At 36.8% G+C, this 14,218-nt stretch overlaps 1 protein-coding gene across 1 annotated transcript; it reads left to right on the top strand.

The window, feature by feature from the left end:
• Window positions 1-551: 551 nt before the first annotated feature.
• LOC120277374 (autophagy-related protein 2) lies at window positions 552-13,044 on the top strand. The gene is made up of 13 exons (XM_039284192.1): window positions 552-902; window positions 1,665-2,758; window positions 2,914-3,062; window positions 4,196-4,518; window positions 4,641-7,826; window positions 7,911-8,023; window positions 8,445-8,640; window positions 9,040-9,153; window positions 9,592-9,699; window positions 9,788-9,920; window positions 10,842-11,044; window positions 11,826-12,022; window positions 12,484-13,044. Exons 1-13 carry the CDS (start codon window positions 702-704, stop codon window positions 12,539-12,541), a joined length of 6,075 nt encoding a protein of 2,024 aa, XP_039140126.1. The 5' UTR covers window positions 552-701; the 3' UTR covers window positions 12,542-13,044.
• Window positions 13,045-14,218: the final 1,174 nt, after the last annotated feature.

Below are 14,218 nucleotides of genomic sequence, written 5' to 3'. Positions count from 1 at the left end.
AGAAATATCTAACATATACTTTCACATTTTTATTCAATCAATATAATTATACAACATATATACATTTCACAAGTCATTCACACTAAATATTAGTTTAAGCTCAAATCCAATTATATATTACTTTAAATCAGATTTTTAATTGATATCTCTCAACATAAAAAGATTAAAAGTTGCTTTAATATCTGAACTCTCTTAGTTTTTACCATCTATGTTTTATCCACAACACAAAAATAGTATAAAGTGAGTTATATCATGTAATAAATAGCGATTAATAATGATTAATATTTAATAATCGTTCTAGTGTGATGTTACTTCCAGAGTGACTCAAATCGGCTCACAGATCTGGTATTCGGCCGGCCCATTGTCATTAACGGGTACGGATTCGGCCAGTTAACGGATTCGGATTCTTCTAGTTAACGGGTTCGGATTTGGGATAGCTATCGGGTTCGCGGGTTATGATAATAATTATGAAAAGATAAATACAAACATAATGCTTAGATGTTGGCCTTTTATATTATATTATATTATATTTATATCAATTATCCATCGAATCTCTCTGTGCCTTTCCCGAGTTGCCTTCGTCCTCCTTGCTCCTTTCTTTCATGGAAATCAAGACAACCCGAAGAACAACACCTCCAACCCGCTCATCAAAACCCTAGGCTTCGCCTTTGCCCTTCTGCCGACGGCGAGCGCCTGAGGAGATGTTTGGGGACTTCGCGAGATCCGCGGAGGCGGTGTTCTCGCGTTGGGCGATCAAACGAATTTGCAAGTTCCTTTTGAAGAAGAAGCTCGGGGACTTGATTCTCGGTGACATCGATCTCGACCAGCTTGATGTTCAGCTCGGCCAAGGCACCATCCAGCTCTCTGATCTTGCCCTCAATGTTGATTATCTCAATCAGAAGGTTCGTCAATTGTTCTTTTGTTTCTCTTTTTTGATCTGGTTACCAAGGCTGTATATTCATCTCTTTTGTATAGTGATCATATGTTTAATGGAAAACCATGCAATTTGTGAAAAGGGTGCTGTGAATTAGCTTTGGATATACCTTGTCTTTGAATTTACGCTCTATGCTTGCGCATTAAGCTTCAATACTAACTAGTGGTTTGTTGCCACCGCTTACCTAATGCTTTGTGAAGGCTTTGACCCCCCAATTCAAATTTTTGAATCGTATTGGAGTGATTCTTTTATCGTATCGATTAATCTGATGAAAATATATGTTTCTTTTGTGTTGGGGTTATTCACTAAGATAGTTATACTCCATATGTGTCCCAAATTTATCATATAAAACTTTGGAAAAACTAGAGGTGTCTTCTTGTGTGTGCTTCTAAATGCTACTGTACTGAATTGAATTATATTTTGATGCTTGAACACCTGGGAATCAGGTCAGTATTTGCTATATGATGTTCTGGCACGGCAGCCTCCGTTTACAGGAGAAGTCTTAAAGAATTCTATTTTATAACTTGTATTTTAGACTGTGCCACAAGCCATAGCTAATCCAATTATGTCATGGGACTTTCTGTGACAACAAACATACTTATCTTGTACACCTCACTTTTCTTAGGGGCTTACACTTATATAGTTATATTCTCAAATATTATTGGTTTTTTTTCTGCATAGACATGTCTCTGTTTGACAATGCAGCCTTAAATTGTGCCTCATCTTACAGTTGGCAGGGGCAACTGTTATGGTGAAGGAAGGATCCATTGGTTCCCTATCTATGAAAATTCCCTGGAAGCTTAAAAATTGTCAGATTGAAGTGGAAGAGCTAGAGCTTGTGCTTGCCCCAAATGTGGAGAATGAAATGCCAAAGGATGCAGATTGCAGCAAGTCAAGTGATGATGGTGATCAACATGTGGGTGTAGATGCAAACAAACTCAGGGGAACAATCCATGACAGTCCTCAATATGCCCCTATGGATATTCATGAAGGAGTTAAAACTATTGCTAAGATTGTCAAATGGTTTCTTTCAAGTTTCCATGTCAGACTAAAAAATTTGATAATTGCTTATGATCCCTCCCCAAATGTGGAGGGAAAGAAATCAGCATCATGTAGGTCCCTGGTTCTTCGTATATCAGAAGTAGAGTATGGAACCTGCATCTCAGAGGATAATTCCATACCTGATTCGAAGCTTGACTGCTTGTTAGGTGTTGGGAAATTGACCAACTTCATAAAATTTCAAGGAGCGGTTGTTGAATTTCTACAGATGGATAATATTGATAGTCAGCCTCAGGTTCATGGTGATTTAAATACAAGCTTTAGTGAATGGTATGCAGGAAGTTCACCATCATGCGGGATGGCTACAATATTGACCGGCTCTGGTGGTGGGTTCTCGGGTAAACTGAATGTGAGCATACCATGGAAGAACGGATCTGTAGATATCTATAAAGTTGATGCAGATATTTCTATTGATCCTGTGGAGCTATCTATTCAACAAGACACTATTATGTGGATGATAACCTTATGGGAATCTCTGAAGATTGTGAACAAAGCTGGAGAGGGCCATATTCCCCGTAAAGCTTTAGAATCATCTTCATTGAATTCTGGATATCACAGCCAGTTGGATTCTGCTAGCTATCCTGTGCTAACAACAAACAAGGCAACACCAGGAAGAGGAAGCTTTTCTAGGAACTCCTGTTCAACAAGTACTCAAGATACTCTTCCAGATGGTTTTCTTCCTTGTGCTAATGTAATCCAAAACTGGGTGCCACTATCTGTTCCCCAAGAAATGCAAGTGGGACTGGAATCAGATTATGGCGCAAGGTGTGTTTCTTATTTATTAGAATTTAGATCAATTATATTTTTTTTCTTGTGCATCATTTTTAATTTTTTAACTTCCTGTCATTTATTTCTTGATGTTTGTGGTTGAAAATATTTTTCAAGGTTGTCTACAGCTTGTTTTATGATCTGTTGTGCAGTATCTATCAGTTCTTTGAGTGCTTTGATGAAATCAGGAGTTCACAAGCAAGTTTAGGGAACAGTGGTATATTGAACTGGACTTGTTCTGTTTTCAGTGCTATAACAGCTGCATCAAATCTAGCCTCGGGTTCTGTACATATTCCTACGGGTAATTTCTTAATGACAATTGTCTTATTATCGGTGTCTTCTGATAGTGCCATTTCCAGTTGATCCCTGAGCTTTTTGCTGTATGAACTACCAGTGTTTTCTTGTGATGTATTTCCTAAATGTGTTTCATATTTCTTGATATGATCATTGGCATTTTTCTTATGACATTATTTAGTCCACTATCTTAGCATATTACGTGCACTTAATATTTGAAAGATTGGGCATGGAATAGTCATTGTAGGGACCATTCCTGCTCAATGAAATCAATTTAGTGATTTCAATTTCCTTTTCATTAAATTGATAGGAAGCTGCATAGTAAGTTTTTCTCTGTTTTTTTTTTAATAACATCATTAGCCTTTTGATTTATTGTGAAAGTTTGACAAAATCTCTTAGTTGGATGGAATCTATCCACGATCTGAATCTAATCTGATTTTGTTCGAATGAGAAGTGCAATAAGACCAGTGAGAATGGAAACATGTTTAAAGGGGGAAATCCTTGAAAACATATGGGATATTAAGTATATTTTAAATTTGTTGAAATTTGGGAAGCATCAAGAAAATATGATAGAATAGTATAAGGTAATGCCAATAGAGATTATCCTCTTTTCCAATTGTTGGTTTATTTATATAAAGGGTGAAAAATAAAAACTTTATCTTCATGAAGTTGCAGTTGTGTCAAACTCTGCTATAGGAAATTAGGGTAAGAAACAATTTTTCAGTTTGACCACATTTCTAGTGGTAGTATTAAACTTTATTCAGTTTATGACTCTGCCTTCATACGAACTGAGGGTGCATATGAGGAGTAGCTACTGCAGGCTTTGCTGCTTCAAATGATGGATTGATTGGAAAAGGGGTGGGGATAAGTTGATTTGGAAGGGATCTGGATTTGGGATACAACAGTTAACCTACTCAGGGCTCATGACTTTAAGATTCTTAGCAAGCCAATATAGGACCCGAATTTCAGAGGATTATTGTTTAATCCTCAATGGGCATCTGATTCATTTTTGTTCTGTGGTTGTGAAAAGAATGGCGGTTGATAATAATGAAGCTATCCAACGAGCTTGCGAAAGTTTTATATGGTCATGCTTCTTGTATTTCTTCATCCAACTTTGGTTTCTCATTTTACCCTTTGCAGATCAGCGTCATGTTGAGACAAATATACAAGCTTCTTTAGGAGAGATATCTGTTATTTTATCCTTTTTACCTGAAGAACGAGAACATTCTCAGAATTCCCCCTGCAGCCTCAATCATATGAATGATTCCCATGGAATTGGTTGTGGTAGTCTCTCAACCAGCGATATGGTAGACTCACCAGAAAATGTGCCAAGTGCTGATTCATTTATGAGCTGTCTTTCAACTATGAATGTAGATCAATCATCTATCATGGAAATCAATGGTGCCAATCCCGATGTACACCATCTTGATGCTAGGTTTCAGAACATCACTCTCAAATTGCAGGTTAGTTGTTTTGAGAATTCTATTTCTGATCTTTGACCTTCTTCTTCTTCTTTTTAATCTTTTTAATCTTTTTGTGCATATACTCTTAGTAGTCTAATTTTTGCATATGGGTGAAATACCAGATTGATCACCAGAAAACGAATCTTGAAGCTTCAGTTATGCATGCCAAAATTGATATGTTCTATGATAGTGGAAGCATATCGAGGGGTTTTGAGGTATTTAATCACAAGAGCAATTTCTGTGGGCAGACGCCTTTGTCTCAGAGTCTACAGGTTCAAGTTCAAGGTGCCCTCCCTCCATTCCCTCGACATGATGGGAGGAAAGAAGCAGCTGTCAATGCAAACACATGGTCTGAGAAAGGAATGTTCAAGGTTGTGTTATTTGAAGCTTTTGGTGCATGCCATTGCCAATATACTGCCAGACCCTCTTATTTGGATGGAAGAATAATATCGTCAGCTTCATTTATCATAAATCTGCCACCATTTGTTCTTTGGGTTCATTTACACCTAGTCAATGTTCTGCTGAATTTCTTTAAAGAGGTTCAAATTTCTTTGGAAAGGAATTGTCCAAGTAAAGATGCTATAAGTGATCTATTGGACAAAAGGAATGGTTCTTCTCTTGATGAAGCCAACACTAGTGTTTCCAATTGCATCACTGCTCTGCCTCAGAATGCAAATACTCAGGGGAGCATATTACTTCCTCATGCAAGGGTTGTGTTATGTTTTCCTACTGTGAACCATGGAGAATGCAAGCGATCAACTTCTTGGGGCAAGTTTGTTGTTTTTGAATTTTCCACATCTTCAGATTTAGGAAAAGTTCCAGATGCCTCTAGGGTCCCTAGAGCAAATTCTTCCAAGGGTGAGTTTTGTGCACCTTCCACCTCCATCCTTGTAAATATAGGGAGTGTTGATGGCTATTTGGTTACACCTCAATGCGAAAAAGCTTTGACTGAGGAAGGATGCAGTCTGAACATGCTATTCTTTTCTGCTAAGAAGATCTTCTCTATCAAAACCGGAACAAATGATCATCCTTTTGGTATCCATATGCTTTGTCAGAAAGGTCCTGTAACTGGTCCTTGGATGGTAAACAGAACGTGGGGTATGGCCACATCACATGATCAAAGATGCAGGAATAAAGTGACTGGAAATGAGTATGAATTTTCTTCCGTAAAAACTGTTGAAGATCTCAGGGAGAAAAATTCTCTTATCCGTCAGGAGCTGGTTCTGAATTCTGCACTTTGCTTACAGGTTTATTTTTCACAAGTTTGGATCAACCTAGGCCGGCATGATTATGAGCTTCTGAATGATCTTCTGAGTGATTTAATGGATGGTTTGCCTGATAAAACTGATGGAATAGATATTAATGGAAACTTTGAAAATTCTCAAAATGATTCAAGTCCTTCTCAATTATCTATCCTTGTAGAATGTGACATGTTGGATCTTTGCATCAATCTGGATTCTATTGAGATAAGTTGCTCAGTACAGAAGGAGCTACAAGGCTCGTGGAATCGTCTTAGATTGACTGTTCAGGACTTTGAACTTCTATCTGTCTCAAATATTGGTGGAGTGGCAGATGCAAGCATTTTATGGCTGAAACATGGTGAAGGTGAATTGTGGGGTTCGATTGTGGATAGGCAGCAGAAAAGTACTCAGGATCTGTTGCTAATTTCCTGTAGTAATTCAACAAAGAAACGTGGTGATGGTGAAGGCACAAATGCTTTATCTTTTGGATCAGCTGGTACAACTATCACACATATTAAGAATCCAACAACACATCAAATTTTTACATCCATAACCCTTCAATGTGGGACATTTGTTGCACCTGGCGGTAGGCTGGATTGGTTTTCTGCATTGAGCTGCTTTTTTACTTTGCCTCCTCAAGGACCTGAGCTAGAGGTTGGTGATACCAGTAAAAATAGATCAGATGGGGATGATGTTGTTTATATTTCTTCTTTCTTTCTTGAGTTGGTGGATATTGCTTTGAGTTTTGAACCCCACAAGTTTGATTGCATATATGTAAAGATAAAAAATGGAGAAGCTGTTCAACCAGATGAAGAATCACGTGAGAAACATGTTGCATGTCTTCTGGCTGCTGCATCATTAAATGTATCTCATCATTCCATGGCAGACTCTTCAACCAATGAACATAAATTTCAGCTCCAAGATGTAGGGCTGCTTATTGGTGAATCATCAGGATCAAAATGTAACAGGTGTGACTATTCCATTGATTATCTACGAAAGTCTGGCTATGTAAAAGTGGCTCATGAAACACTTGTGGCAGCTGTACTGCGAATCAGAGGTGTAACTTGGGAAATTGAATGTCAGGAGGCACATATCAATCTGGATACTTGCAGTGACACTACTGATGGTCTTTGTCGTTTGGTTTCTCAACTTCAACAGCTTTATGCACCTGATCTTGAGGATGCTTTGGTACATTTACAGTCTAGGTGGAATACAGTTCAGCAGGAAAATAGCAAGATGATTGATGAGGCTGATATTTCAGATAGACTTTCTGTAAAATTATCTTCAGAAAACAATTTATCCAACAGAAGTGAGGATGTTAGGTCTGTTGGACTGCTTGATGAGATACTTGAGAATGCTTTCTTCATGGATTTAGAACAGGGAAGCACATTTGACTATTGTGATAGTCATAGACTTAATATGCACTTCCCTGGAGATGATCATGGATTAAATTCCAGCAATGGTATAGCTGGTGACACTTTTCCTCCGAACATTTCCCATGGGGTGCCTGTGCTCAGATCAGAATTGAGACCTCATATTATTGACAGCTATTATGCATCTGACTTTGTTTCTCCACCAAAAATATCTGCACCAGATAGATTACATCACGAAGATCTTAAATACAAACATTGCAATACAGGGAATAAAGATGTTGAATGTGGGAAGGGTAGGTGGTTCAAGGATGGCTCTTTGACGATAGTGGAAAATCATCTCTCAGAAATAATTAACCAGCCTTCTAGTGAAAAACAGCATGAAGAAGGCAACTTCGATTCTGTTTGTTCTGTTGCAGTTGATAACTGTAGAACTAGAGGGAGAATACTTTTGAAAAATATTGATGTGACATGGAGAATATATGCTGGATTTGATTGGTCAAAGCCAAGGGAAAACCTTCTTTCTGGTTTGAGTTCAAATGGAAGAGATGGAACTGTATGCCTAGAGGTTAAGCTGTCAGGACTGAATCTTCAATATAATGTTTATCCTGATGAGGAGATATGTGCATCAAAGCTTGCTGTCTCTGTTCAGGATTTCCATCTCTATGACAGAAGCAAGGAAGCCCCTTGGAAGATGGTAAGACATTTCAATCACTTCTTTCTTTCATACTGATTATGTTCATGACTTAACCTGGAGCTAATTTGTTGTTTCTTATAAAAGGTGCTAGGATACTATCATTCTAAAGATCATCCACGAGAATCCTGTGCTAAGGCCTTCAAGTTAGACTTGGAAGTTGTAAAGCCAGACCCGATGACTCCTCTTGAGGAATACCGGTTAGTTTGAACTTAAGTCCATTTATCTTCTATTTTTGTTTTGTATAATATACTAACTGGTAAATTAATTCCTTGATCCTTTGGGTAGACATAATGAAGATATTCCCAAACAATTTATTTAACAGTATACTTTGTACATGCACATTGAAGTTTGAACTCTGATGGCATATTAATCCCATACAATAGGTTCAATTTTTCGTTTCTGGGATTTTTTTTTCTTTTTATATATTTATCAGTTTTTTCAATCTCTTGTTAAGCCAATGGTCAAACAAAGGAATTGATGCTGAAAAAAAGATTTAAAACTGATTGAATAACATTGTAGATTTTTTGGTTTTCTTTTATAGTTGATGTCAAATCTTCTGAATGCTATTCTTCTATCAAATTTGAACAGTATTTTCCATGGTTTGATTTTGATTCGCAGGCTACATCTTGAATTCCTGCCTATTCGACTGCATCTTGATCAAAGCCAACTCAACTTTCTTATCAACTTCTTTGGCAAGGATGCGGACAGAATCAATAGCCAACCTAATGATTTGGAGAAATCACAAATACCAGGAAAGAAAGTGAACTATGGAACAAAGACGATTGTGGAGGAGGCATTACTGCCCTTCTTTCAGGCAAGAACTTATGATAATCTCCTTATCTGCAAGTTCTTGGTAGCCCCTCGTTGTTTTTGGCTATTAGAAATAGTTGTCCTTTGGTGCATCCTTTTAGTGTCATGTTCCCTATTATGTTATTTAATCTATGAATTGGAACCTCTTATTTCTTTTCTTTCTTTTGCATGACTTAATTTTGACTAATAAAAATATGCTTAGTCTTCCATCATCCCAAATTTTGTTTATGGATAACTAGAAAGTTGACGTTTATACTTGTAATTATATTATTGCCATTTAGGCCTATATAAATAACAGCTTTGAGCCAACTTGGAAGTGCAAAATTTAGAATATACTATCTAGTATATTCATATTTTCTTTTATACGTACTGAATTATTCAACATGTTTGTTCTTCTTAGCAGAAATGTGATGTAAGACCTGTAGTTGTGCGAGTTGACTACATACCTCGTCGTGTTGATCTTGGTGCACTTAGAGGGGGAAACTATGCAGAACTTCTCAACTTAGTTCCATGGAAGGTACTGGCCTCTTATGATGTTCTTTATTTTACTTATTTTTCATTGTTTTGTAGCTGTTCACATCTAACATGAAAATTCATTAAATGTTGTCTTGGGAGCTCCAACTACATGTTACTCCAGATGATCATGGATGAGAGAATGCTGAAACTTATTAGGAGAAATTATTTTTTCATATCAAGGCCTCAAATGGTCACTTAGGACATGGAAGGAAACACCAGTAAAATTTTTCTGATTACATAGTAGTTTGTTGTGACTAAGGTTTTCTTTGTTTGTTTTCCTGGAAGATAGCTTTACCTGAAAGTGCATTCTTCACCAAACAGTATTTGTGGGATATTTTGACAATAAATGTTATCTATTATTTACTTATGGTATCTAGTGTTGGCTTTTCTGCCTGTAAAGGCCTTTGAACAGGATTATTTATATAATTATTTCCTGCAGGGAATTGATTTGCAACTCAAGCATGTCCACGCTGTAGGTGTTTATGGTTGGAACAGTATTTGCGAAACAGTTGTTGGACAATGGTTGGAAGATATTTCCCACAATCAGGTTTGACCTATCCTCTCTATATATCTTCTTAAGATAAACATACATTAAAATGTGATATTATTATGCTAACCAGTAAGTTTTGCTATAGGTTCATAAGTTATTGAAAGGGCTTCCTCCTATAAAATCATTGTATGCAGTCGGTTCAGGTGCTTCTAAGCTAGTATCATTGCCAATTAAGAGTTATAAGAAAGACCACAAGTTGCTCAAGGGAATGCAAAGAGGTCAGATACTTTATGCCACATTTTGCTTGCAAGCGAGCAATTTATCTAAAGGATTTACTTTTTTCTCATATTCTGAATTTTCGTTTTGTTTTCTACGGCAAGTGGGCTAATAACCAGAGGAACTTTGAGAATTTGGGATTAAAATAGAACTAAGATAATATTATCTAACGGAACTGTTGGAAATATAGTACCACATTGTGATAGAAGTGTAATGGGTTTATATATAGGTATAGAGGTTGAGCCACTAAGTCTTGAGACTTTTTGGTGTAAGACCCCTAAGCCCATATAGAGCTCATATAGGGCCCACTAGTACCAAAATATAAAAATCTAACATGGTATCAGAGAAATATAGTGGAGCCACCGATGTAGTACAAGTCCATGTGTGTAGGACCTCTGAGACACAAGTAGTGTACAAGTCTATGTAAACAGACCTCTAGTGTACAAGTCTGTGCAAGTTCGACCGAGTTGAACTTGAGGGAGGGTGTTGGAAATATAGTACCACATCGGTTATGTGATAGAAGTGTAATGGGTTTATATATAGGTATAGAGGTTGAGCCACTAAGTCTTGAGATTTTTTGGTGTAAGATCCCTAAGCCCATATAGAGCCCATATAGGGCCCACTAGTACCAAAATATAAAAATCTAACAGGAACTATTGATTTTATATATATCTAACAGGATAAACATATCCAAAAAAAGAAAAAAAGAAAAAAAAAGAAAGAAAATAACTCAAAACAAAAGATAACTAATCAACCAGCACTACCACATCAATAGCTTTCTTTCTTTATGAAGGCCGCATAGGAACTTGAGTAGACAGGATTTTTGCGCTTGCAAACTACCAGAATCTTGTTTTATGTACACATGATGCAGTTTTTTCTGCTAATATGATGATTTACATGTTCTATTCATAACCAACATATAGGTGCTATAGCGTTTATTAGGAGCATTTCGCTTGAAGCTGTTGGGCTAGGTGTGCATTTGGCAGCGGGGGCTCATGAGGTATTTCTCCAAACAGAGTATATCCTCACAAGCATTCCTCCATCTATGCCATCATCTGAAAGGGACAAGAGGGAAATGACATTGAGATCAAATCAACCTAAAGATGCACAGCAAGGAATCCAACGGGTACTCTCTCATACACAACTTTTAATGCCTTATTGTCATGAATATATGACTATATGAGCACAAAATATAGTCATAACTTATAAACCATCTTCTTTTCGAAATAAGAAGAGGGAAATGTATCTTTTCTACATGTTGGTGCACTGAAGTGGGGTGTACTAGCATATAATTTACTTTACCATGCTTTGTTTTCTTTAGTCAGATATAAGGATGTATGCATTTTCTGTTTTATTATGTAAATTACAGCATCTCAGAGGTCTGGGTTTCATGAAAAGGTCTGAAACTTAGAGTAGAGCATTGCCCAGAAAGCCTCGTGATCAATATTTTTGGGCAGCAGACTGATCATACACCAAACTTATGATGGAAACATCAGGATGAGCTAGTCTAGTTGCCATATCATGCCATTAACTCCTGAGAATTGCTTCCAACTGCACCTTTCCTTTTTCTATTAAAAATTTAGCAATTCGTTACTTCTCTAATGGCAGAGTTAATATTTATCATGGAAGAAAGATACAATTAAATGAGTTGAAGATTTGCCATCAACCAGGATGGGCAATTTCCTTATTATTTGAATGATAACAAGAGTCCCTTTTCCCTTTGAAAGTGCCCAATTGTAAAGTCATTGAGTAAAATGTTACACCCTTCCACCGATTCAGTCATGCTTTGTATCTTTTTCCCGTGAATATGTATCATTGAGTTTCTTTCTTGGGTAGTATATCAAGTATCCAGTAATTTCTATTTGCAATTTATTGTGCTCAATGTGTCACGCTTTCCATTTTGTCAGGCTTATGAGAGTTTAAGCGATGGACTTGGGAGGACGGCCTCTGTGCTGGTTGGGAATCCATTCAAGACTTACCAGCGAGGAGGTGGGGCTGGGCCAGCTCTTGCTACCGCTGTTCGGGCAGCTCCAGCTGCAGTTATGGCTCCCGTCTCTGCCTCTGCTAGAGCTGTGCACTGTGCCCTTGTTGGAGTCAGGAACAGGTCACTATCTTACCTTCTTGGTTTTTCCTCCCAGATTTAAATAAAAAGTTGTTTTGTTATACAATTACTTTGCTTAAAATCCTTTTATCTTAATTGATTGAAACTTAATTAACTATAGCAAAAGATGCTCTGAGTGTCCCCGTGGTAAATTTGAATGTGTCCCCAGTACCATTGCAAAGTCATGTGAACAGTCTTGAATGTGATTAATTGTGTGTTTATTTTTGCTTATTGGAGGGTCTTCAATATGGTGACATGCCATAGTTGTGCAGTAGATTTCATACTCGCACGGTGGATTCTTTCTAGCAGTCGAGAATACTGATAGTTTCTACTTGATCTAAATGTTTTCCAAGAGTGATTGGTATAAAATTCTGATAAATGTTCTCCCAGTTCTGCGAAATTGTGTTCTTTTTTTTGGTGAATTCATCCTCTCATATGCTGTGTTCTTTTGTTCGTTAATGCAGCCTGGATCCTGAGCATAAGAAGGAATCTATGGAGAAATATCTTGGTCACCAACCATAGAATTCTAGAGAAAAGCATGCTTGCCTGTTACCGGAAGAGAAACATGTTTACAGCACTTGCCAGAAGCTGTAACCAAGATGCTGAATGTCTCAAGAGTGTAAGAATCATGGATGGAATTATTTCACTATTTCACCAGTTTTTTACGACAACTTCATCAAGAGAGTCAGATTTTTGACCGTGTCCATTGATTGAATGGTTATCATCATACGACTTGTGATGAACTCTTCAACTCAGCTGATCCAAATGTATATTAAATTTAGACAAATATTTTGTACAAAATGTGTACAAGAATTCCACAATCTACATTGCAGCAGTAATTTTCCTGGATGTAAATAGGCTAGTACCAGTTAGTTGTATATCTTTAGGTCAACAGCTGTAGTGTTTTCCCTTATTGGCGAATTGCATGTAAATAGGCCAGGAGCAATTGTATATTACAGCCACAATTGTGATGCTTTTCCTTGTCTAATTGTCATTCAAATACATCAGTTTGTATCTTGTGTTTATTGGTTGTGCTTCTGAGAATCTTGATGTGAACTATTGATCTATTATCTTATGCGCCTGTTGTAAAAATTAACATATGTCAACATTTGAATTCAATTGGATAAGTTGTTGTTCGACAGTAGAAATTTCATGACTTAACCTATGTTTAACCTGCCATTTTGTCTACTAAAAATATCAAGAGGCCACCTAATTAATGCGCATCAACATGTTAAAAAGTTAATACAGCAAAGAGAGAAGATCAGGTGGGAGGAGCACTTTGTTGGAGCGCATGACCAAAAGAAGGCAACTTTAAGCAAACAATTGCACCCACGAATTAGAAAAAGATCAATGATTAGGATAGAAGATATATTTGAAGATCCATCTTCATAATATATTTACCACTAGTGTCTTGTTATTTTTTAGTGGAGGAAACTTCCCCTTAATCTTATTATTATAATAAGCTTCTCTACCATACTCAACTTTCAAGTTTTGACATCAAGAAAACGTGATTCTTTACCTTGCTTTCATGTTTTCAATTAGGTTTTTGATTGATGGGAATAATAGAATTAAGAGCTATTTCACTCTTTATGTCTTTTCTTTTATGTTTTAATTAATCTCAGGCTAGGTCCAGTCAAAAGTCATGCCTTTGTTTTGATTCATATTACATAAAGCAAATTCTATTAAAAAAACAAGAGTAATTTCTGGAAAAGAAAGACATATGGTTCTCATTCTCAGCAACATAATGTACAATGCTTCTGTTCACACGCCTTATTTTACCCATTAATTAGCATGGACAAAACACCATTTGATTTGTTTATAGAACACAAATAAAGCTTAATAATTTAATCAGCTAAATCAAGCTAGTGCATCCGACACCACCAGTCCTTTTAATCATATTGTTTTTGTGATTAACAAAATCCTGAAAATTTGTCTCCTTTAGCAAAGACCAGTTACAACCTTTCCAACAGGACTCAGCCACAACACCACCTTAGCGCACTGGTTAGTCAGAATCATATTGTTATACATCACGTTGCGTCTTAAAATATCAATTTTGTTTCACGAAAAGCTAAAGATGCTTTTTTTATCTTCATTTCTTTATGTATGCCCCCAAACTAATGTCCCCTAATATATTCATATCCATATTATTATCATTATTATTATTGTTAATTATTATTGAACTTTTGTATTCCCTCTTGA

This window comes from Dioscorea cayenensis, chromosome 15, assembly GCF_009730915.1.
Source record: "Dioscorea cayenensis subsp. rotundata cultivar TDr96_F1 chromosome 15, TDr96_F1_v2_PseudoChromosome.rev07_lg8_w22 25.fasta, whole genome shotgun sequence".
NCBI classification, from domain to species: Eukaryota; Viridiplantae; Streptophyta; class Magnoliopsida; order Dioscoreales; family Dioscoreaceae; genus Dioscorea; species Dioscorea cayenensis.
This window is presented reverse-complemented; position numbering and strand designations above follow the sequence as displayed.